At 32.3% G+C, this 23,282-nt stretch overlaps 5 protein-coding genes across 5 annotated transcripts; 3 read left to right on the top strand and 2 right to left on the bottom strand.

Annotated features, from left to right (window-relative positions):
• Window positions 1-41: 41 nt before the first annotated feature.
• On the top strand, window positions 42-1,332 carry LOC128396859 (DNA-directed RNA polymerase III subunit RPC6-like). Its single transcript, XM_053357492.1, has one exon. The coding sequence runs from the start codon at window positions 273-275 to the stop codon at window positions 1,188-1,190; it is 918 nt and encodes a 305-aa protein (XP_053213467.1). The 5' UTR covers window positions 42-272; the 3' UTR covers window positions 1,191-1,332.
• Window positions 1,333-11,439: 10,107 nt separating this feature from the next.
• Window positions 11,440-13,425, top strand: LOC128396796 (la-related protein 1-like). The gene has a single exon (XM_053357419.1). The coding sequence runs from the start codon at window positions 11,587-11,589 to the stop codon at window positions 12,847-12,849; it is 1,263 nt and encodes a 420-aa protein (XP_053213394.1). The 5' UTR covers window positions 11,440-11,586; the 3' UTR covers window positions 12,850-13,425.
• A 12-nt stretch (window positions 13,426-13,437) lies between these two features.
• Window positions 13,438-18,904, bottom strand: LOC128396789 (titin homolog). The gene is made up of 3 exons (XM_053357407.1): window positions 15,242-18,904; window positions 14,683-14,755; window positions 13,438-14,263 (listed from the first exon to the last, which is right to left on the bottom strand). Exons 1-3 carry the CDS (start codon window positions 18,627-18,629, stop codon window positions 13,555-13,557), a joined length of 4,170 nt encoding a protein of 1,389 aa, XP_053213382.1. The 5' UTR covers window positions 18,630-18,904; the 3' UTR covers window positions 13,438-13,554.
• Window positions 18,905-19,540: 636 nt separating this feature from the next.
• LOC128396795 (aldehyde dehydrogenase, dimeric NADP-preferring-like) lies at window positions 19,541-21,833 on the bottom strand. Its single transcript, XM_053357418.1, has 2 exons — window positions 21,209-21,833; window positions 19,541-21,136 (listed from the first exon to the last, which is right to left on the bottom strand). Exons 1-2 carry the CDS (start codon window positions 21,692-21,694, stop codon window positions 20,114-20,116), a joined length of 1,509 nt encoding a protein of 502 aa, XP_053213393.1. The 5' UTR covers window positions 21,695-21,833; the 3' UTR covers window positions 19,541-20,113.
• Window positions 21,834-22,029: 196 nt separating this feature from the next.
• On the top strand, window positions 22,030-23,239 carry LOC128396797 (uncharacterized). The gene is made up of 2 exons (XM_053357420.1): window positions 22,030-22,695; window positions 22,761-23,239. The coding sequence occupies exons 1-2, from the start codon at window positions 22,246-22,248 to the stop codon at window positions 22,959-22,961; spliced, it is 651 nt and encodes a 216-aa protein (XP_053213395.1). The 5' UTR covers window positions 22,030-22,245; the 3' UTR covers window positions 22,962-23,239.
• The last annotated feature ends 43 nt before the right edge of the window (window positions 23,240-23,282 follow it).

The following is a 23,282-nucleotide window of genomic DNA, read 5'->3' as shown; positions in this document are numbered from 1 at the left end:
ATGATTAAGATCGGAAACAGAAAATGGTTGCCAAGGTTTAGAATTTGTTGTTTAGTGGTTGGTATGGATTCGGTGATTAACTAGTTTGTTTTTGTGTCGAATTAAATGTTAATTATGTTGATTTTCATCTAATTGTTTTCGTCTTGTTTAATTTGATTCTTCTTCCAGGTTGGTTTATGTGGACTTTCGAGTGAGTTAATTGCGGTTCTAAGTGAAAAATCTACTGATTGTCTCTACTGGTGGAAGATCATAAACAATTGAGAGAAACGAAAATGGATCCATCTGAATCTCCTTCTTCTATTTTACAATCAGCCAAGAGCCAATTTCTTAATTTGTTGGGTGACAATGAAAAAGGAATCACTGATAAAACTCTTGGTACTCTTATGGAATCGATTGACATTGCAGTTCGAGCTCAGGTCATTAATGATTGTCTTGCTGCTGGGAAAATTGAACTTCTCAAACAAGGAAAACAATTGATTTACAAATTGAAAGTGGACTCGCGACAGGCTTTTGACAATGACGAGGAAAATGTTGTTTACACGATAATCGAAGAGGCTGGTAATCGAGGGATATGGATGAGAGAGATTAGAACCAAGTCCAAATTACCGATCACTCAATTGTCCAAAGTATTGAAGACGATGGAAAACAAGAAGATGATTAAATCAGTGAAATCGATCTCAGCCTACAAGAAGAAAGTCTATATGTTGTATAATTTGGAGCCTTGTACATCAGTCACCGGTGGAACTTGGTATTCTAATAATGACTTTGAATCAGAGTTTGTTGAGATTCTTAATCAACAATGTTACAAGTATTTGGTGAAAAAGTTTGAAACTTCTCGACAATTATCAAGTCCAATCGAAAGGAAAAACGCTTCTTATTGTAAATCATCAGAGATTTGTGATTATATTCGTAAGTTAGGGATAAGTAAAGTTAATCTTTCTGAAGAAGATATTGAAGAAATTCTGGAAACTCTGGTTTATGATGGAAAAGTGGAAAAAACTTGTATCAATGATTCGAATTCACCTGAAGATGGAACCACGAAAATCTATCGAGCAATTAATCCTTCATTAACAATGACCAGTCTAATGCGAATGCCTTGTGGTGTTTGTCCAGTTGCTAGCGATTGTCACATAGACGGTTTCATCTCTCCCATAAAGTGTATCTATTTTAACGACTATTTCGAGTTTTAAATTATATGTAAATCAATTCGATTCGAAAATCAATTCGAGATCCAAATCAACTTTTATATTTACAAAACCAAACCAATTTTCTTTGTATATTCTAAAATAAAAACTAATCAACTTCAGATTTAAATTCCACGATTTAACTGGATACATGTTAACAATTAACTAATTGATTACAAAGAGAAATGAAAGAGAAAATCAAATTCATCTAATCAAAACTGGTTCATCATTTGTCTTTCTCGTATCAATATTTTCAAATAAGTTTCTGATTGCGAATCAATTGACATTATTGTCCATACTAAATGAATTGCTGGTCGATGTGTTGAATTAAATTCACCTGAAGATTGATTGTAAATCAGGAACTGGACTTTTGGGTCAAGCGTTAAGTGATCTTGGTTAAATCAATGTTGAAGAACTTGATGGATCTGCGAAAATGCTAGAAAAAGCTAAAAAAGTGTATTAATTGTAAAAGACTTTTGGGAAAATATTGTCCAACAATTAGCTAATTTTCTCTGATTATTTTCTAAAAAAATATTTATAAAGATATAACAATTTCCTATTTTGTTTTCTGCGGTCGAGTTTCCAATTGAAACTTTTGATGACTTAATTATGGTTCGAGTCTCGAGTCCAGGTCACTTTCATATGGACATTGGAACTTATACAAAATAGTCAAAGTTAATTATCAATTAATAATCAACTGTCTAATCTGATCATTTCAAGTATCAATTCATTGGGAATGGCTAATCCAGATCGTGGATAAAATCATTAAAGGATTAATTTCTGAGGGATTAGTCGAAATCGTCACTAATCGTCCAAAAAGTTTATCTGATTATCTTAATCAATGAAGATGGTTTTTTTTCTAGGCTCTTCGTAAATTGTGAATAGCAAATTAAATAAAGATAATAAATTAAAATGCTCACAATTTAATCAAATTATCTTCCAATTAAAGCTAAACAAAAATTTACATTGTAAATACTTTTCCATTGAATGAGCAAATTACAAATAGAGAGAAATTAATTAAAGAGACAGACCAACATTAATTTGGTTCCAAATGATTAAAGACTTAAACTAATTATTTAACATAATTAGCTAAATTTCACAAATGATACGATAATCAATAACGATGCTGAGTCTCTTTAATCAAATACAATTTCATGAATAAAAAAAACTACAATTAAATCAATTGATTGAGTTTCTAAACCATCAGACTAAATAATAGGTCAAATTGTTGACTCTTGATCACTAAAAAAATTAATTATGAATTTCTAATCAATAAAATGAGAGGATAATTAACATAACATGATAACAATTAATTAAATTTTATTTAGCCTTTACGGTTGACACAGCTGAAGTACTTGGTTGTTACTCCTCTTGAGGTCTATGTCATCCACCTCTTACATTACTTTTCTTTGCAATTTAGTTTTGATGTTCAGTATAATTTACATGTATAATTTTTTTTATAATTTCAAGGTTTTGTTTTGATCTTTCTATCGAGTAGTTATTTTTTTCTCATTTCGGTTAAACCATGTACCTTTAGTTCCATTATGCTACATTCCATTAGTAGATGATTCCATGACATTTCCTTACCACAGCATCTATCACCACGGGATATCTTGTGAATTCTTTACTGTCAAGTATGTTTTTGGTTGATATCTTCTATTTGGTAGTATTTGTTTTAAGACAGTTTTTGATGTTTTGTAAGCTTCATTTATTTTCATCTTCGTGTAACCATTTATTTCCCTGTTTATGGCTTGTTTTGTAACACTGGTAATTCGTTCAACCGGATATACTTGGTCAACTTCTTCTTGGGCGAGAGTAATTTCCATTTCATTCTTGTGCCACCACCAAATTTTGTTTAGGTAAAGGGAAAGATTTGCTTTTATTTCAGTGGCAAAGTTCGAGTTACCCATCCAGTATTCCGCTGTTTTACTGGGGACCAGAATTTGACTGCCATTTATTTCAAATTCTTGCATCACATAATTGATAGCCATGATTTCCGCTTCATATTCATTCTTTGTCATCATTTGTATGATGAGTTTATCCATATGTTGTTGTTTTCGGTCGTCAATTATTAGTACTAAATACCATTTTCCTGGTGCATGAATTATTTCAATATGAAACGTTTTCAAAGGATTTTTGATTTTGAACCATCGATTCCACATCTGATTGTCATGAGTCGTTTTATAAAAATTGATCGAGCCAAAGTCCTTTATTCCAATGTCTAAAGTATTATTTTTCATTTTAATTCCAATTAGTTGTTTAAGCCAGTTTCTGATTGGATTTTTGCATTTTCCCAATACATCAAATATCCATGGTGAGTCTGTTGTTCTCCAGAAGAATTGATTATATAATGTACCAGTTTGTTGTATCAAAAGTAGAGTTGCTTCCATTGTTTTTCCAATGGTCCAGAAGTTTTTACAAAATGGAATGAAGAAGACTTTTGTTAGATTTGGGTAGATTATCGTAAGAAAAATTAAATTTCTTGTTTTTACAGGTAGAAGTTTCCATCCCTTAAACTTTGGCTTAAAGGTAATAACTATTTCATCTCGTAGTTTTTTACATATTTCTTTCCATTTTTTATCTGTCATTTTGAAAGTTGGTACTTTGTACCCAGTGATTTCTATTATATCATTTTTCTGATGATCATATATTTTTGTTTTGGCTTTGTTAAGCTCAAGATCTAGCATCATGAGTAAGTTTTCAACATGATCTATTATTATAGTTGTCTGTGGTTTTTCACATAGAATTATCATGTCATCAGCATATGACCAAATCTTGATGTTTTCTTTTCTTAGGCTCCTGATCACCGAGTCGAGGGCCATAATAAAGAGGATACATCCAAATGCAGTTCCTTGTGGGACTCCTTTTTTGTCTCTTCGATAGTAATTAGTATCATTTACTCTTATTTTTAGCCATCGATTGTCCATTATTGACTGTATTAATTGCATTGTTGATGAGCCAATTGCCTGTTCAAGTCTTTTTCTAATTATGTTGATGTTAACATTATCAAAAGCACCCGACACATCTATGGATATTATATCATATATCATGAATTTTTCATCAAAAATTATGGCAGCCACAAAGTCCTCTCTTGATTTATTACATTGATATGCAAATTGAGTATTCTCAAGTAGGAAGTTAGGTAGAGCATCTTGAAGTCTATTGCTTATCACTGTATCAATTATTTTAAAGAGAAAGCAAGGTGATTTGACCATCCGAATATTAATTCCATTTGCTTTTGGAATAAGCATACATCCTAAGGTTGTTAAAATGTTTGGTACATGTGAGATCATGAAAATTTTTTGTAAGACTTCCATGATTTTTTCAAAATTTCTGTGAAAAAATTTTGTCCATGTATATGGTGTAAAGTTGTCAGCTTGAACTGAAGATGTTTTGAATTTGAGTTTGCTTATTTGATATTTTTCTTTTATCGTTAGTCTGCCAGGTATAGTTTTTGGAGAGTCAACATATTTGGGTCTTTGGTTGGTAAATGTTTTGATTATTTCATGAAAACATTTTTTCGTGGTTTCATTGTTAAAATTTAGTTGTGTTGAGTTTTTCATCAGAATGTGTTCATTGATGATTCGCCAAATTTTCTTTGTTGATTTATTGTTTCTCAAAATTTTGTTTATATTGAATTTTTTGATCTTGGTTCGTATTCTATTGTTAAGCTTTTTAATATTAGCTTCATCAATTGATGTTTTATACTTCTTTTTTATAAGTTTTTTCCTTATGTTTCTTAGTCTTTGTAATTGATTTTTTCTTTTTTTCTTGATTTTCCAGATTCCATGATTATCTGGAAAATGTTTGATTGCATGACAAGCTTTTATGAGGGGATTTTCTTTGTCCATTTTACCAGATTGCAATTGTAAATTGAGATTAGGTAAGTCCCATGAACCAATTACCATAACTTTTAGTTGTTTTTCTTTAACTTTTTCAAGTGATTTGAAATCCGCTTCAAGGAGTAGATGATCTGTTCCTGGTATCAATTCTGTTGACGATTTTCTGAGTTTCAGTTTATTATTGTAGAGAATAACGTCAATTACATGATCAGCTACATTGATTGTTGTTTGTAGATCAGTATGAACAGGTTTTAGACCATGAGTTCTAAGTATTTTCTCAAATTCAATCTTGAGATTTTGATTTTTTTCAACACCATTTCTCGTTGACCATAAATTTGATGACCAGTTAACATCACCACATACAATCCACGGATAGTTGTTGTATAGATTGAGAATTCTGTTGATTTCACTTAGTTTTATTTCTAGTTCTTGGGTTAACCATGTTCTAAGGTAAATGGCCATTATGATAACACTGTTTGTCTTGTTTTTGATTATTAAAATATCCGGTATATTAATTTTTATTTTTTCTGCTATCACATCATTTGTTGTTATTATTGCTACACTTCCATTTACAAAAATGTTGATATCATTGGCACTAATATAACTTTTTTGAGGAGTTTCACATATACAGTAGATTGTTTGATCTTCGTTAAGTGTTTTTTTGATAAAATTTTCAAAAATTTCATTGTTTTTTCTTATGTTTATGTGTTTAACTTTAAAATTCATATTGTTAAAGAAAATTGAGAAACAAAATTTGAAAAGTATATTTTTGTTCTCTTTTTGTTATACTTTTTGTTAGTGGCTCCATCTTTTGATATTAATACGAAGATCAATATAGTTGCTAAGGATATATAACAATTTTTTATAATGGCCTGATGATTTATATTGATGGTGTTTTCACATAAATATTCACTTCTGAATATTAATGTAAATTTCTATTTGATTTGTATGTTCGGTTTTTTGTATTAATATTCGTTTTTGAATATTAATGTTAATTTCAATTTATTTTCATTATTGATCATATTGTATTAATATTCACTTCTGAATATTAATGTAAATTTCTATTTATTTTATAATTGATCTTTTTGTATTAATATTCAATTTTGAATATTAAAGTAAATTTGAATTTATTTAATAATTGATCATATCGTATTAATATTCGTTTTTGAATATTAATGTTAATTTCAATTTATTTTCATTATTGATCATATTGTATTAATATTCACTTCTGAATATTAATGTAAATTTCTATTTATTTTATAATTGATCTGTTTGTATTAATATTCAATTTTGAATATTAATGTTAATTTGAATTGATTTGTATGTTCGGTTTTTTGTATTAATATTCGTTTTTGAATATTAATGTTAATTTCAATTTATTTTCATTATTGATCATATTGTATTAATATTCACTTCTGAATATTAATGTAAATTTCTATTTGATTTGTATGTTCGGTTTTTTGTATTAATATTCGTTTTTGAATATTAATGTTAATTTCAATTTATTTTCATTATTGATCATATTGTATTAATATTCACTGAATATTAATGTAAATTCTATTTATTTTATAATTGATCTGTTTGTATTAATATTCAATTTTGAATATTAATGTTAATTTGATTGATTTGTATGTTCGGTTTTTTGTATTAATATTCGTTTTTGAATATTAATGTTAATTTCTATTTGATTTATATGTTCAGTCTTTTTGTATTAATATTCAATTTTGAATATTAAAGTAAATTTGAATTTATTTAACAATTGATCATATTGTATTAATATTCACCTCTGAATATTAATGTAAATTTGAATCTATTAAATAATTGATCATATCGTATTAATATTCAATTTTGAATATCAATGTTAATTTTAATTGATTTATATGTTCGCTCTTTTTGTATCAATATTCGTTTTTGAATATTAATGTTATTTTCAATTTATTTTAATAATTGATCTTATTGCATTAATACTCAATTAATGTTAGCTTCAATTTGGTTTTAATCTTTTTTTTTTTTTTTTATCATTATTCAATTTTGAATATTAATGTTATTTATAATTAATTTATATGTTCGGTCTTTTTGTATTAATATTCGCCTTTGAATATTAATGTTACTTCCAATTTATTTTAATAATTGATCCTATTGTACCAATATTCAATTTTGAATATCAATGTTAATTATAATTAATCTATATGTTCAGTCTTTTTGCACCAATATCTACATTTAGATAGCAATGCAAAATATATTGTTCTTATCAAAGATTTTATTAGTGACTAGCAAATACAAGGCAGATGAAAATGATGAGTTACACCCTGTTTTAATGATGATTACAAAGCGTTTTCTATTCCATCTGAATCACCTGTATTTATTATATAATTCATTTATTGGTGGTGTATTTTGTTTGATTATCATTGTTTGTATTTCTCAGAAGTTGTATTTTTGAGAGTGGATTATGTATGAGTATGTGAAGTCAATCTCTGATATTGCTGTTTTTATAGCTTTTCGATATGCTTCACACATGAAAGACCCTGCAATGTGTCCGTCTTGATTACATGCTGGACATCTCAAGTGTTCACTTTTGCATTCACTTGTTTGATGATTCTCCGCACACTTGGAACATCTTTCTTGCAACGAGCACTGTTTGTAACCATGACCATAGCATTTGCATAGACGACATGATCTTACGTCAATCTTATCAACTATATCATGTGAATATTGGCCACCAAAGATTTTTCCTTTTCTTTCATTTTGAATGATTGATCGGACTGATGGTGATATTTCAATTATCACAATTTCAGCAGCTTTTCTTCCAACCGTAAAAGATTCTATGAACTTAAAGGTTTGTTTTTTTTTGAAATTATTCAGTTTGGCTATTTCTTTGATTCGGTCTTCCCAAGTCTGATCATAGTTTTTACTCAGACCCGCAACTTTAATTTGAGGAAGTTTCCACACTGGTATTTCGACCTGCATCTCATTGAAATTTTCTCGGAAGTAGCTTGTTATTTTGGCTCTGCTTTGTTCATTGTCAACTGTGATCTTGGTGAGGTTTTCAAAACATAAAACTCTAATCACATTCCCAATGTTCAATTTACTCTTAAGGAGAATTTGATTTATCATGTCAACCGATCGTTGATTCTTCTCACATTTAATTGTAATATTGTAATCTCTGGTTTGTTCTGACCACGGGAGCCAATTTTTCGGGACCATTCTCTTGTGTGTTGGAATTACATTCATGGAGAAGAGTTTAATCGGTTTTTCTGAAGGTATATTTTGAGAGGGTGGAATATCAACTTCTTCTGGTTGTGTATTTTGACTTCGCGTCAATCTTTTTTCAGGTTGTACTTTGTCAGTGGCCTCAGAGATTTTGGTTATAACAGTAGTTTGTTTTTTCTTTATTTGATTTAGATCTATCTTTCTCTTCTTCGGTGGTTCAATTGTTATTTCTTCATCTTCATCAGGATCAATACCTTCTAGAGCTTTCGTGGTTATGGATTTGGTTAGAATGGACATGTATTCTTCTATCATAGGTATCATTGATGGTAGAATATTGTTAACTTCTCTCATTTGAGAGTCATCAATGATTTGGACTCCTATCTTTTCCATGTTTACAAGAAAATCATGAGAATACATCATCAACATGGGCGCCACGTTTTCTATGTTCTGTGGGTTGCCATATGCTTCCAGCATGGTGGTGTAGAAGTTAGAGAATTGTTCTCTTTGTTGATTTTCACACATTTCGATTGGTACAAGGCGATTGAGAAGCGATTGAAAAGCGATTGAAAGGCGATTTAATGACGTTTGTTTGAGTGAGGGTAGTTACAGAACACGTGGGTTGTTAGTGATTTAGGTTCAGGTGCACAGAAATTAGAGATTTGATTATTTGAACACAAGATATACTTTTTTTTTTTATATATATATATATATATGTAAGTCTAATGGTCCAAAAGGAAACTGATTTATAAAGATACCTTAGAATTTACAGTTAGAAATTTTGTTTAGAATTTTGGATCACAGAGAAAAAACTTTCACCTTTCCAAAGGATTTTGTCGTCCCCTAATTGCTGACTGTAAGGGGCCGTTAAAAAATTTACAAAGTCTTTTCTTCTTACATGTAATTGTTTCGATTTAACTATATTTTTTCTATTATTATTATTATTTTATTTTCATCTTTTACGTATCACAGCCTCATCTTTCATTTAATATTTGAAAATGGCATCAAAGTGCGGTGTTTGTGATTCATCCATAAGTTCCAGACGGCGGTTGAATATTGATACAGTGAAGCGACCTGACTTGAAACAGTTCATGAGACTTCACGCTGAGCTTGCAAAAGATGCTTCCGTCCCTAAGACAAACTTTATTTGCCGAAGCTGTTTTGCTAAATTCAACAGTTGGTTCAAGCAAAAGTCTCAAAGTCAGGTTGTAGTTTCCAGTTCATCTCGTCCTTTGTCTGAATCATCAGCTTCAGAATCTGCCTCATCATCTGCCTCATCATCTGCTTCATCATCTGCCTCATCATCTGCTTCATCATCTGCTTCATCATCTGCTTCATCATCTGCTTCATCATCTGCAAGCTCTGCATCAGTTACAGAAAGTGATCATGAGCTTATGCCACCACCTTCAATAACTTCTTCTGGTTCCTTCCGTCGGCGATCTGACTTACGTGTTGAAATCCCTCCAGCTCCATCACCTAGAAGAGACATCAGCATGGAATCTGTTCCAGAGTCAGAAGACGAGCCTGAAACTCCATTTGTACAGGTCCCAACCGTTCTCAACAAGTACAAAAAAGTTGAATGTCCAAGACTTGCTTGTATTTTTGGATGTCGATGGCCTGGACGATTGAATGCTCGTAATCTTTTTATAACTGAACGAATCTATTTGCTGAAGAAAAAAAATATTTACATCCCAGAAAACTCTCGGATGTGTAAGCATCACGATTTTTTCACTGATATTGAGAACATCGATCAAATATATCTGACTCGTCAATTCACTGTTGAGGATATTGAGGATGTTTTTCTTTCCCAGTAAGATACAAGAACGTTTTACCTTTAGACGCTGTGATGATATCCTGATGAGATCTCACGAAGATGGACTTCTCACAATGAGACAACTTGTTGAACTTGCTGGTGAAGTTACATTAGATAGTGAGATTCAATTCCCAGAGAGCGATAGCTTGTTACCTTGCTAAGCTTAGAACTGGTGATACATGGAAAGAATCTTTGATGTAGTTGGTATTCCTTTTCAACTGGTCATCGGTACGTCACAATGTAACCATAGTAACTTAGTCACGTGTGTCAATAGAACTTTTAGCGCTTTTCAAATACATTGTAAAATAAAGTTCTTGAAAGCCCCATTTAAATCATTTTGAAAGTTTATTCAATATTAAAACATGATATAGATTATAAAAACATATAATCTGATTGTTGAATATCATTTCTACTAGTTTCATCACTTAAACCATATCTTTTCAACTTCTGTATTGCATTTAACAGATGTTCCAGAAAAACGCTTTAAAATCATTATTTCGAGCAAATCAAAACTCAAACTCATTTTAATAGTGTTTTATATCATAAGTAATCTACCAGAATTCGAAAAGTAAAGTTCTTCCATGTTTAGAATTTGTCTATGGATTTTACATGTATTTTGAGCCTCGGATCGTTTAAAAACTTTTCTATAATATGATAGATATCGCAAATGTTTTAATTCATTTTGTAGACCCATATTAGAGTATGTTATAAAAAGTTTCATTGACCTAAGATCAGTATTCAACGATCGCGGACTAATCGTCCGATTTTTCGAACCAGAATAGAACCGAAACTATTCATCACAGACTAATGTTAACTATATCGATCGATAGGTCTTATAAAGGTCTATCTAAATCTCGAATATCGTAGTGATCTGAAAAATCCCCAGGTCACCACAATATAGCGAAGTTGCGCACTTTGGCCTTAAATATCTCCCGTTTTTGAGTTCAGAAATAAAAACCGATGATATTTTTGAATAGCCACTATCAAACTCTATTACCAAAAAAAAGTTGGATCCTTAACTAAAAAGGATAAAAAAGTGAAGAAAATGGGAGACCCTCCTTACACTTGTTATCACAATTAAGAAGAAAAGATTAATCAAAAACTCTCAATTCGTATTAAAGTAAATGAAACAATTAAAATTCTAATCAAAGTTAACAATTTTCAATCTAAACAACTTGACCAGGTTCTCTTTAAAATAGAACAAATGTTCACAATTAACTAATTAGGAGGAATGCGAAAAGATTAATTAGTTAAGAAAAGAAAAGAAAATAAATGATTGCATCACATCGGAAGGTTCGAAATTCGCGGTTCAACTTGAGTGGTGCACATTCGCCCTTAGCAACCAATCGGAAATGGAAATGGTTGCTAAGGATTGAGAACCAACTGCTTGTGAGATTGAGGAATGGCTTTGGTCTTGTTGGTGATCAGGTTGGTTGTTGTTGTTAAAGTGAAAAGTGCAATGTTTCTGGGTAGTGAATTAAAACATGTTAATTTTATCAATTAAAGTTTAAAGTAAATTAAATTATTTAAAGTCTTCACTATGGACCTAAAGGATAGTGAGTTTTCTAATTCTATTAAGTACAATTTTAATAATAAGGATTGGCCGACACCAGGAGAAGCAGTGGAAACAACAACTACGTCCAGTAGTGTGACTGATGAAAGTGTTGATTGTGCTTCTAGTGCTAAATCATCTTCTTCTTTGCAGACTAATAGTAACAATATTAATAATAATTCTAAAGGAGGAGAAATAGATTCATCTGTATCATCATCAACGACAACAACAACAACAACAACAACTTCTTCTTCTACTACAACTACAACTACAACTACCCAAGGGACAAAAAAAGGTTCTAAGAATAAATGGAGACCATTAGAATTTGAACCACCAACAAGTAAATCAGAGGAAAGGCGACACGGACAAAGATCATCTAGAAATCATTCTCGAAAAGATTCTATTAATAACAATCACAGCTCATCAGAAGTTCCAAATGGCGGAGCTACAAGCAGCAAGAAATATGGTGATAACAACATGCTGCAATCTCTTAATAATAATAAGATTAACGCAGTCTCTGTGCCCTCTTCTTCGGACAAAGGCTTCCGTGGAGGTCGTCGAGGACGAGGAAGGGGAAGAGGAAGTGGAATACCTGTACAGTCGAATTCCGGTAATAATGGAGGAGGTAATGGGGGCCCAGGGTCTGGTGGGCCAGTGCATCGTGGCGGTGGTCGCTCAAATCGAAGCTACGATCCAGGTCGAATTACTCCAAACCATGAAGATTTTCCTGCCGACATCGCCTATTATGTTGATTATTCACCAATTTCGGATGCAGCTATTTCAAATGAAGGGGAACTCGATATTAGTATAATTTCTCCTACTTTAGGTCCACCAACACAAGCAGCAGTGGCTGCAGCCTTTGTCTCACCAGCTATTGTTCCAACAACAACTACCTTTGTGCCTACAGCAGCTTTCTTTTCTCCATATGCGGCAGCCGTGACTACTGCTGCTCTCCAAGATCCAAATTCGTTAAAAAAATCGATCAAATCACAAATCGAATATTATTTTAGTGAAGAAAACTTGCAACGTGATTTTTTCCTTAGACGCAAAATGGACGAAGAAGGTTATCTTCCTATTTCTTTAATCGCATCATTTCATCGAGTCAAAGCATTAACTACCGAAGTAGCATTGGTCATAGATGCTCTGAGAGGATCAGACAAGGTTGAGTTCAATGAGAACGGAACCAAATTACGGACAACAGCTGATCCTCTAAAATGGCCTATTTTTGATCAAAGACAACCTCAAATTTAATCATCTCTATCATCTCTCTTCTTCCTTCCTTTCTTTCTTCCTCTCTCCTTCTCTCTTTCTTCTTTCTATCTCTATCTCTTTCTATCTCTTTCTTCTTTCTCTCTCTCTCTCTCTCTCTCTTCCTCTCTCTTCCTTTCTCTTTCTCTCTTACAACAATTATCATCGAATTGCATGTAATGCTTTTCAACTCTTGCTCTCACACACACTTTCCTTCTCTGTATCTCATACATGCACATACACACGTTTTTGTTTATCTATTTCCCTATTCTCTTTGTTTTTCATTCTACAAAAAATGATATTTGTTAACACCTAATACCTGGTATCACCTTTTGAAACTTTCAATCGAGTTTATTCATAAACTAGTGTATGTACTTCAATCGAAGCAAAGTTACTTTTTGAGACGATTTTTTAGTTAATCAAAAATTCACATTAATATTTAAATGACCAAAATTTTGAATGTATATTTATATCTATTGCAGGGCGACTTCGTTTCAAATAAGTAAATGACTAATAATCACAATTAAAGTAACAGTTAACTGATTGAGAAGATCAATAAAATCTTCGTTTTACTCTTGATTACGACAATAATTATATATATTAATTACTTTAATTAATCATTTTCAAAGGGGAAATACAGAATATATAATCTGCGAGACAAAATAAATTTTTTTTTCTTAAATCATTTTAAAGTGTTAATCATTTTGTTCATTGTAATGGTGTGTAAGCACATTCGCTGGTATCAACCGCTGATGGGTAATTGCAAGTGTCGATTGTTTTATCAAAGACCAAAGTGGGTGGACATGATTGTCGAATAGCTACTCCGTTGCTGCAATGGAAGTACTTGTTACAATCAGCGGCGTCAGGGTAATGGAGGTTAATGCCTGCGGCTTTGGCTTGTTCACAAAGTGATGGAGCTACGGTTGTTGGTTGTTCAGGTTCTTCGGGTTCGGAGTTCTCAGCTTCAGGTTCGGGGGTCTCAGGTTCAACTGGAGCTGGTGGTGGGACAGGTTTTGGATCGACTGGTTCTGGTGCAATGGGTCCAGGCGCTGGTACAAGTGTTTGTGCTACTGGTTCTACGATTGGGTCTACAACTGGCTTGAGTGCTGGTTCGACTTTATTAACCACGGGCTCAGCGACTTTATCGACAACTGGATCAATGACTTGTTTACCCACAACGGGTTCAACAACGGCATCACCCACAGGCTTTACAACTGGCTTAACAACGGCGGGTTTCACGACTTTTTCAACAACTGGGTCTACTTTATCAACAACCGCAGGCTCAACAACTTCCTCGACAACTGGTTCTAGAATGGGAGTTAGAATGGCTGAGTCGGATTCCTTTTTGGCTGCAGAGTCGGCAGCGGGCTCAGCAGTGGATTGAGCTTCAGATTTGGCAACGGGCTCGGCAACAGCGCTGAAAAAATTTCAAGAATATTCAATTAGAGCAAATAAATGCAAATGAAATTGCAAATCAATTGTTGAGCTTCATGAACGCCTCAAAAGCAACAATTAGTCATCTTTGTATTTGTTTACCCAAAGATATCTTGAAGACTTGAAACAATCAATTGCTTGATACTCTATTAATAGTTAACTGTGATCTTATTAATTAATACAATCAGATCAAAAGTAGCATTTATATTTTCAGAATAACGTAAAACTAATAGTTGATTGTTACAAACAGCTGAAACTTTTGATTGATTTGATTAAACAAACAAACATTTTGGTTTCGTGGCAAAAAATGAAACGACAACACAGTTAATCAAAAGCAACTCATCAGCTTTGACAACAATTAAATTTGAATATTTAATCGTCACTCTAATTATTAATACTTACTCTTCGGGTTTTTGTTCAACTTCTAAACTGTTCAGAACCTCAGCGTTAACCAATGGTTTATCAGTTTCGCCAACTAAATCGAAACAAAATAAATGTATTAGAATTAAAGTCAAATGATTAATTAATATTCGCATTGATCACTCTCATCAACGTCATCATTTATGTGCGAGAGATTTGAATCGGAATCAAAATCATCATCACTCATTACTATTGATTCGGTATCAATTTGATCGTTTAGACAATGGAAGATAATTGAATAACTCGAGATTCGGTGATTAGAAAGTTTTGCTTTTCGAGCAATCAAAAGACGGGGTTTCGAATAATTTTACGATTAAATTGCGATTTCTTTTCATTGGTCGAGGGATAAAGTTCGAGGTTAAGTCGGCGAGTCATTTTCAATGGGAAACGATTTAAAGATTTTTAGTTTCGATTTTGGTTTCGATTGTTACTTATTTTCAATCGGTGACAACTCATCGGATCGGTTGTTCACTTCCGTTAGTACCGTTAGTTCAATCGGGATTTTCGTCTAACAATTAACTTGCTCCACGTTGAGAATTACCTTTTTGAGTAGTTGGTGAATCAACTTCATTCAAATTGGATTCAGTAACTAAATTGTCTTCTACTGCATCTCGTTGGGATATAGATTCAGATATTGATTCCCTATTAGATTCAGAGGTAATAGGTTGAATATTGATTGATTCAGTTATTGATTCAACTGGTGAAATTGGGTTGATTGGACTAATTTCTGGTTGATCGTTGGAAACTGTATTTTCTGTTATTGAATCAGACTGTAGTGACTCAACTTCCGAGGGTGAGTTGGTAGGTTGATCTACAATTGAGTCAGTTGTTGATTCAATCGGCTCGATTCGTTCATTCTGGTTAATTGTGTTGATTTCTGATGGGCCATTGGGAATGGGCGCTTCAGTTATGGACCTTGATGCAACTCGGTCTTGATCAGATTCTGATACAATCGGTTCGATTTCCTCGATTGGCGTTTCGGTTGTTGGATCAATATGAGCTGATTCAGTTTCGGGGGCTGAAGTAATAGGTTTAGAGATTAATTCAGTCGATGAGCTAATTGGTTCGAGTGTTTTAATCTCTGGTTGATCATTGGAAACTTCGGTCACTTGTTCTGATTCAACTCGATCTTGATTAGATTCTGATTTTGTGGACTCGATTTCATTCTGAGTGAAAGATTCACTTGTTGTGTAATTATCATTTTCAGCTTTTGATGATTTAGTCTCTTCTTTGATTGATGAAGATGATTCAGTTGATTGTTCAAATCTATTTTCCTCAACATCTACTGAATGAGTTGGAGCTTCTGTCTCAACTGATACAATCGAGTTACTTTGATCAACTGAATCAATTTCATAGGTTGAGGTAATAGGTTGATTAGAGGCTTTTGTTGACTCGATTGGTTTGATTGTATTGATTTCTGAATGATCATTGGAAGAGGAAGCTTCAGTTATTACTACAGACTCGATATGTTCTTGATTAAGTTCTGATGGTTCAATTTCATCATTAAGAGTAGATTTAATTGTGGTTGAATCATCAACTTTTTTCGATTCTATTTCAATTTTATTTTGTTGATCGTTTTTATCTTCAGTCTCTGAATTTGTATTCACGGTCTCTGAGGGAACGGGTTTGATTTTCACTGATTCAGTTGCTGTTTCTACTTGTTCTTGTGATTTAATTGCTGATTGATCATCGACAGTATCGATTTTACTAGTTAATTTTTCTGTAGTAATTTCATTAATTGACGAACTTGTCACCACAACTTTATCGTTGTTAATATTTTTTGACGATTCTAATTCATCATTTATCACAACTGAATTTACTTTATCATCTTTTGATGTTGATTCTGCTAATGAGTCATCTTCAGAATCCAAGGTAGTTTGAGTAGTAGCTAATTCAGTTACTAATTCATTTGGTTCTATCGTTTCTATCTGGTTAATTACTTTGTTTTCTGGTTGAATGTTTACTACTGAAGCTTTGGTTTCCGATTCAGTTTTGATCTCATCTTCAGTTTCTGGTGAAATTGTCTCAATTGCAGCATTAGTTGAACGGGTTGCTGAATTTTGTTCATTTTGATCAACTTTTGATGAACTTTTCTCATCTTTTGTTACAACGGAATCTGATTGCTCAATTTTATTAACAACTTCAATTGGTGATTCAGTTTCAGAAGTTAAAATATCAGGGTGGTTAGTAATTGACTCTGTTATCGGCTCTTTTGAGTTGATTGATTCAACTGTGTTAATCTCTGGTTGATTATTTGCACTAGAATCATTGATTATTGGCTTAGACTCAACTTGATTAGATTCATTAGTTGTTTCAGATTTAGGGCTTGAGGCAACAGGTAGACTAGTGATTGATTCAGTTAATGATTCAATTGTGTTAATTTCTGGCTGATTGTTAGAAACTGAAGTCTCAGTTACTGTTTTAGACTCAACTTTATTGGACTCTGGTTCTATGGAATTGATTTCATTAGCGGTTGAGGGTATTTCTAGGCCACTTTCAGATGATCGGGTCTCTGCGTTGATTGTTGGAGATGATGTAGTTAATTTTTCAATCTTATTACTATCTTCATAATCTATAGACTTAGTTTGGGCTTCTGTCTTGACAATCGAGTTATCTTGATAAACTAAATCAATATTATCTTTTGATAATGTTTCAGGGCCAATTGGTGTCGATTGGTCATTTAAAGTTTCGACCGATGGATTATCAATTTCTTGAGCTGTAGTTTGTTCATTTCTTATTGGGTTAGAGGTTTGATTTGATTGTGACGATGATGCTGAATGAACTTCATCAGTTGATGCAACTGATTGATTATCAACTTGACCAGAAACAGAGGATTGTGAAGAATCAGTGGAATCAGTTGAACTAATTGTTTCCTTTGAATCAACCAAATCAAGTTGTTTGGGTGAACTAAAATCAGTCGAGCTGATTGTTGATTCATTTGGCGTTGAATCGGCCATTGGTGTTTTCTGATCAGCTTGAGGTGAGGAAGTTGCTTCTGGTTCAGAATTACTTTCCGATTTGGTGTTAGTTGCTTGGGGTTGAACTTTTTGTGTTGATTCAATGATAAGTTGTGATGAACTTTCTGATTCAGTTTTGATCGTTTCTGGTTGGCCAGGATTAATCGGTTCCATTGATTTCTCAGTTTGTTTGTCAATAGCTGGAAGTGATTCAGGTTGAGACTCTTTTTCTTGTTGCTGGTCAGCTGATTGGTCATTATTCGAATTTTGGTTTGTTGATTGTTCGTTGAGTGAGTTTGGTTTGGACATGTTCGAGTCACCTGATAGTTCATCTTGTTTAATTTTCTTAGACTCATTCTTACTATCATTTCGATCATCTTTATCAACAGAAACTTTCTTTTCTTCATTTTTTGTTTGCTTTGCCTTTTTATTTGTCTCATTCTCATTCTCATCATCCTCATCTTCTTTCTCTTTCTCTTTCTCTTTCTCTTTCTCTTTCTCTTTCTCTTTCCTTTTATCATCTTGGTCTTCATCTTCTTTGTCTTCATCTTCATCTTCATCACTATCTTCTTCTCTATTCTCCTTGTCTCTTTTATTCTTTGATTTTTTTTCTTCATTCACTTTTTTCTCATCTTTAGAATCATCATCATCCTCTGAAGATGAAGATGACGAAGATGATGAAGACTCTTCTAATAATCTTAATTTGTGTTTCTCTTTCTCTTTCTCATCCTTCTCTTTATCTTCATCCTCATCCTCATGTCGTTGGACATTTTCCAATGAACTTTTAATTCCATTCTTAGAAACATCATTTCCTTTGTAAAAATCATCTGGCTGTCCAATGAACCCAAAAAACCCACTTTCAAAAGGTACGAATGGTAATTGTTTGGTCGGTGTTGAAGATGATGGTGATGACGATATTGAAGATTCAGAACTCGGCGGTAAAGGTTGAAAATTGGGTAAAATGATGGACATTAAATTTGCTGGTGGTTGATTACTATTAACATTTGATTGCAATGAGTGTTTTCTGACCTCCCATTGTCCACCTTTACCAGTATCTGCTGTGGTGACAATGGGCTTACTTGTATTGGGCCCATCTTGGGTCAAACTTGACCGAGCCCATGAACTGAATTTAGAAACAATTTGTTCAACATTCTCAGCTGATCCAGGCTCAGATGATGTTGGTAATTGTGATGGTGATTTATTGTCATGATGATTATGATGAGGATGAAAAGATTGTCGATTTTGATTCTTACCTGAGACAAGACCTAAACTTGCTCCGTTGGAAGAACCAAGAAATAAGGCCAAAAGAAGAGCGGAAACACTAATTAACTTGAACATTTTTTCTTCGACACTTAATTGTTACTTAATCACTACAACAATTAAACTTTTTTTTCACTATTTAGATTTTAACTTTTCTTGAACAATCAACTGATTCTAACTGAAGATGAATCCATATTTTCATACCTTTTATACTTATATAATTTGATTATTACTCGATTTTCTTTGGTGACAATTAAATTCCCCATATTTAATTATTGTCATAATACCAATGATAATAATCAACTAATTATCACTTGTAATCAAGATTAATTAACATCGGAAAAATTAAACATTAACCATCGTAGATTAATATCTTTATGATTTTGGATGTTACCTTAAGACAAATGAATTGATCAATTTTATTATCATTAACTTGTTGATTAAATTGTCGCTTTAATTTTCTAATTGATTAATCAAATGATTAAATTTGTTTTATAAATCTAACACTGATTAAAATCATTATGTCAACGTTAATTTAGATTAGCTAATCGTTATTGTAAGTCAGTGGGATCGGCAAAAAAATTTAGTAAATTCAAATGAATTAACTGTTCGCATGATTATTATTAATAACAATTAACATTTATTAGCTTAATTAATTACATTGGTAAATGTTAATCTTTAATTGTAAGAGTAAATTGTTGATTTTTTCCTTAATTTTGTTCACAATCCAAAAGTTCAGCTCGACAATTGTTAATTGTTCAACATTGATAACCTTGGTTTATTGTTGATTTTTGGACAATTTAGAAAAATAAACTTAATCACTGATGAACTTGATCACAATTTAAGTGATTACAGTTATTGACGTCAACTAATTTAGTTTTATGATCATGAGTCAGATGAATTAACTTTCATTTCCATTGTAAACATTAGTATCAATCTTAGAAAGTTATTAATAAAACTTTAATCAACAAAGTTAATTGTTATCACTGACACTCATTCTTAATTGTTTCACTTTATTCAACATTTTCTTTAATCAATTAGATCATTGAAAAAACAGTTACATGGTCTCTGAAGCTCGGCCATGGTTAATAATCATTTGAACAATCAATTATCATTGGCAACGATTATTAATTATTTCTCACTACAATCAAGGTAAACAAGCACAATGTCACTTTATTTGATTACAATTAAATTGATTACGAAGAGAAGTATTTGATTAGTCCATTCAGAACATAAAATGACCAAGCACCGAGAAAGAAAACAAAGAAAATTATCCAATCAGAATCAATTGGAATAAATTGTCTCTTCTTAATTACTCTTAGTAATCGTCGTAAATTAGATTCTGAATAAGGTGGATAACGTTTACTTGCGACCCATTCGAGTATCGGATTGTAACCTCGGATTAGAACCGATTTATGATGAGAAAAAGTGTCGAAAGTTGATTTTCCATGGTAAACACCCAGGCCACTTTCACCGACACCACCGAAAGGTAACGAATCGATACTTAGATGTACGAGTGCATCGTTGGCACAAACTGATCCACTGGAAGTTTCCCGTGAAACTTTATTGATTAACTTTCGATTCTTTGAGAAAACGTAAAGTGTTAATGGTTTGGATCGAGAATTGATTATCTTAATTGCCTCTTCGACATTGGACACAATGACTATCGGTAAAATGGGGCCGAAAATTTCTTCCTTCATCAAAGGATCATCAAGTGAACAATTAACGACAATTGTTGGTTCAATGTAACGCTCAGCTTGATCATAGGAACCACCAAGAGCAATTGTCCCTTTAGACGATTGGAGTAAGTTAATCAATCGACGAAAATGATTTTCATTAATGATTCGAGTTAAATCAGGTGATTCTTTACCGTTAGGGCCGTAAAATTTTCGCAAAATTTTCTTTGCCGACTCAATGAATCGCTCAGCGACCTGAGAAGAGCACATAACGTAATCAGGAGCTACACAGGTTTGACCTGCGTTAATCAATTTAGCCCATAACAAACGACGGAAACAATAATCTTCATCGATTACCGAATCGTCGATATAAACTGGACTTTTTCCACCCAATTCCAAAGTGACCGGAGTAAAATGATCAACCGCCGATGCGTAAACTTTGCGACCAACCGGTTGACTTCCAGTGAAAAAAATGTAATCAAATTTTTCCCTCAAAAGAGACTGATTAACAACAGCATCTCCGTTAATTACTCGGTAACAATCCTAATCAAAAGTGGAAAAAATCAAGGTAAAAACAATAATCTAATAATTAATTAAGTAGTAAACACAATTTACCCTGTCAATATATTGTGGCAACAATTTAGCAAACAGATCAGCTGTGGCCGGGGCGATTTCGGAAGGTTTAATTATGGCAACATTACCCGCAGCAATTGCACCGATTAACGGACTCAGACAAACAATTAAAGGATAGTTCCAGGTTCCAATGATTAAAACCAACCCATAAGGTTCAGGGGTCGTGAAAGCGTCGTCAAAGGTTAAGGCCAAATTTTTAGACACTGGAGTTGGTTTAACATAAGAATCTAAATTAAATAACATACCTCGAACATCATTAAGTATGTAATCAGTTTCAATCATAATTGCTTCAAATTTGGGTTTCCTTAAATCACAATTAAGCGATTGTACAAATAAAGATTCATTTTCCTCCATCATTAATTTGATTCCTTGTAATTGTTTCCGTCGGAAGTTAATGTCCAACGTTTTACCAGAATTAAACACTTTCCTAAGGGAGTTAATTGTTTCACTGATTGTCTTAGAATCCATGGTTGATTTAATTGTTGACACAAATTGTAAATTAAAACGATCAACGTTGACCTTTTCAGCTTCTCGATGAGAATGAGAATTAAAAAATAGATTCTGACCTCAATCGAGTTGATAAAAATAGTATCAAATGGTCACTTGATTAGCAACGTAATCAGTAAAACCAGTTCCTCATAAATAGCAATCAACTTAATCATTTCTATTGATTGTTGTGAGCTAATGTCCGGTAGTTGATTTAAAAAGTTTTTCCAATTGTTTTCATTTTCGAGATATTTACTTGACTAAATTAATTAAGAGCTTGATGCAAAATTTAATCAATAGAACCACAATTAAATTTGATTGATTGTTCAAGATCACCATTAGTTTGACTCTAAGGTTATCAATCCTTGATGATGATTAACAATTTAAAGTAAATAACTTAACAATCATTGATAATTAAAAAAAACAATGACAATTTATTTTCAATTTACTTTGTTTACAATTAGTTTGATGATCATGTTTAATGAGTTTGATTGTTAGTTAACTGTTGACCACAAATTGGATCAAATCTCAAAATGAAGTTAATTGTTTCATCTCTTTTTTTAATTGTGATTACGGTTAATCAAACATCACCAATGGCTTTAGATTATTTAAATCAATTTAAAGATAATCGATTCCAACAATCAGCTGTTCCTCGCCAATCAAATTATCATATTGATTCACGATTCAAATTAAATGAAACAGATCAATCAATTGATCCTCCAATTAAATTGTTATTTCAAAATGGACTAAATCAAAAGAATCAAGTTAATCAATCAACAATTAGTTTACTTCCATGGGAAGAGGACTCTTGGCAATATTTCACAACAACGACAATTAAATCAACTACTAATTCAATCCAACCCTCAGTAATAATTAATCAACCATCTTCATCATCAACAACTTTACCAACAACAATTAAACAAATCATTTCAAGTCCATTGCCATGGGAAGAGGATTATGGTTTTAATTTTGCTCCTAATCAGGTAAATGCTAATCTATTTTAATCCCAATCCAATCAATTAATTGACACAATTTAATCCCAATTCAGATTTCATCGTCATCAACAGTTAAACCATCGGATTCAACCACAATTAAATCAACAACTCTAAACACAATCAGTACAACATCAGCAGCGTTTCCTGAACATTTCATATTTAATTTGATTCCGTTGAAACCGATAATTAATATTTCTGATCCTAATTGGCCAAAGTTTCCTGTTAAAAAACCAATAAGCAAATCAATACTTTAATTGTTACAATTAAACTTTTACCCTTCCATCAATTGTATCTTCAGTCATAAACAATTGATTATCAGTCAAAATTTATTATCATTTCCAAGTAAAGACTTGTAAAATATGTATCACAATTAAGTTAATTATCTTCCTATCATCGGCAATAATTAACTTATTAGATAAAATTTAATTAAATCGTAGTAACAACAATCAATTGTTATTCAGCGTGAACCATATATAAAGCTAATTAAAACCAATCAAACTAATTAATGTTTACCTTCATTAATCAGCATAAAAAAACATCGACAATTAAGATAAATGATCAACAATCAACTTTTA

Source organism: Panonychus citri, unplaced genomic scaffold (genome assembly GCF_014898815.1).
Source record: "Panonychus citri isolate SS breed McGregor unplaced genomic scaffold, ASM1489881v1 Contig00028, whole genome shotgun sequence".
NCBI lineage: Eukaryota > Metazoa > Arthropoda > Arachnida > Trombidiformes > Tetranychidae > Panonychus > Panonychus citri.
Note: the sequence above shows the minus strand (reverse complement) of the source record. Positions and strands in the feature narration are given on the sequence as shown.

Excerpts from the sequence above, each read along its gene's own strand:
- LOC128396859 (XM_053357492.1), top strand. The coding sequence starts at position 273 with ATGGATCCATCTGAATCTCCTTCTTCTATTTTACAATCAGCCAAGAGC.
- LOC128396796 (XM_053357419.1), top strand. The coding sequence starts at position 11,587 with ATGGACCTAAAGGATAGTGAGTTTTCTAATTCTATTAAGTACAATTTT.
- LOC128396789 (XM_053357407.1), bottom strand. The coding sequence starts at position 18,629 with ATGTCCATCATTTTACCCAATTTTCAACCTTTACCGCCGAGTTCTGAA. Across the intron at positions 14,756-15,241 it reads TTCACCAACTACTCAAAAAG|TTGGCGAAACTGATAAACCA; the intron begins GTAATTCTCAAC and ends GTTTCGATTTAG. Across the intron at positions 14,264-14,682 it reads GTTGAACAAAAACCCGAAGA|CGCTGTTGCCGAGCCCGTTG; the intron begins GTAAGTATTAAT and ends AAATTTTTTCAG.
- LOC128396795 (XM_053357418.1), bottom strand. The coding sequence starts at position 21,694 with ATGGATTCTAAGACAATCAGTGAAACAATTAACTCCCTTAGGAAAGTG. Across the intron at positions 21,137-21,208 it reads TGCCACAATATATTGACAGG|GATTGTTACCGAGTAATTAA; the intron begins GTAAATTGTGTT and ends ACTTTTGATTAG.
- LOC128396797 (XM_053357420.1), top strand. The coding sequence starts at position 22,246 with ATGAAGTTAATTGTTTCATCTCTTTTTTTAATTGTGATTACGGTTAAT. Across the intron at positions 22,696-22,760 it reads TTAATTTTGCTCCTAATCAG|ATTTCATCGTCATCAACAGT; the intron begins GTAAATGCTAAT and ends ATCCCAATTCAG.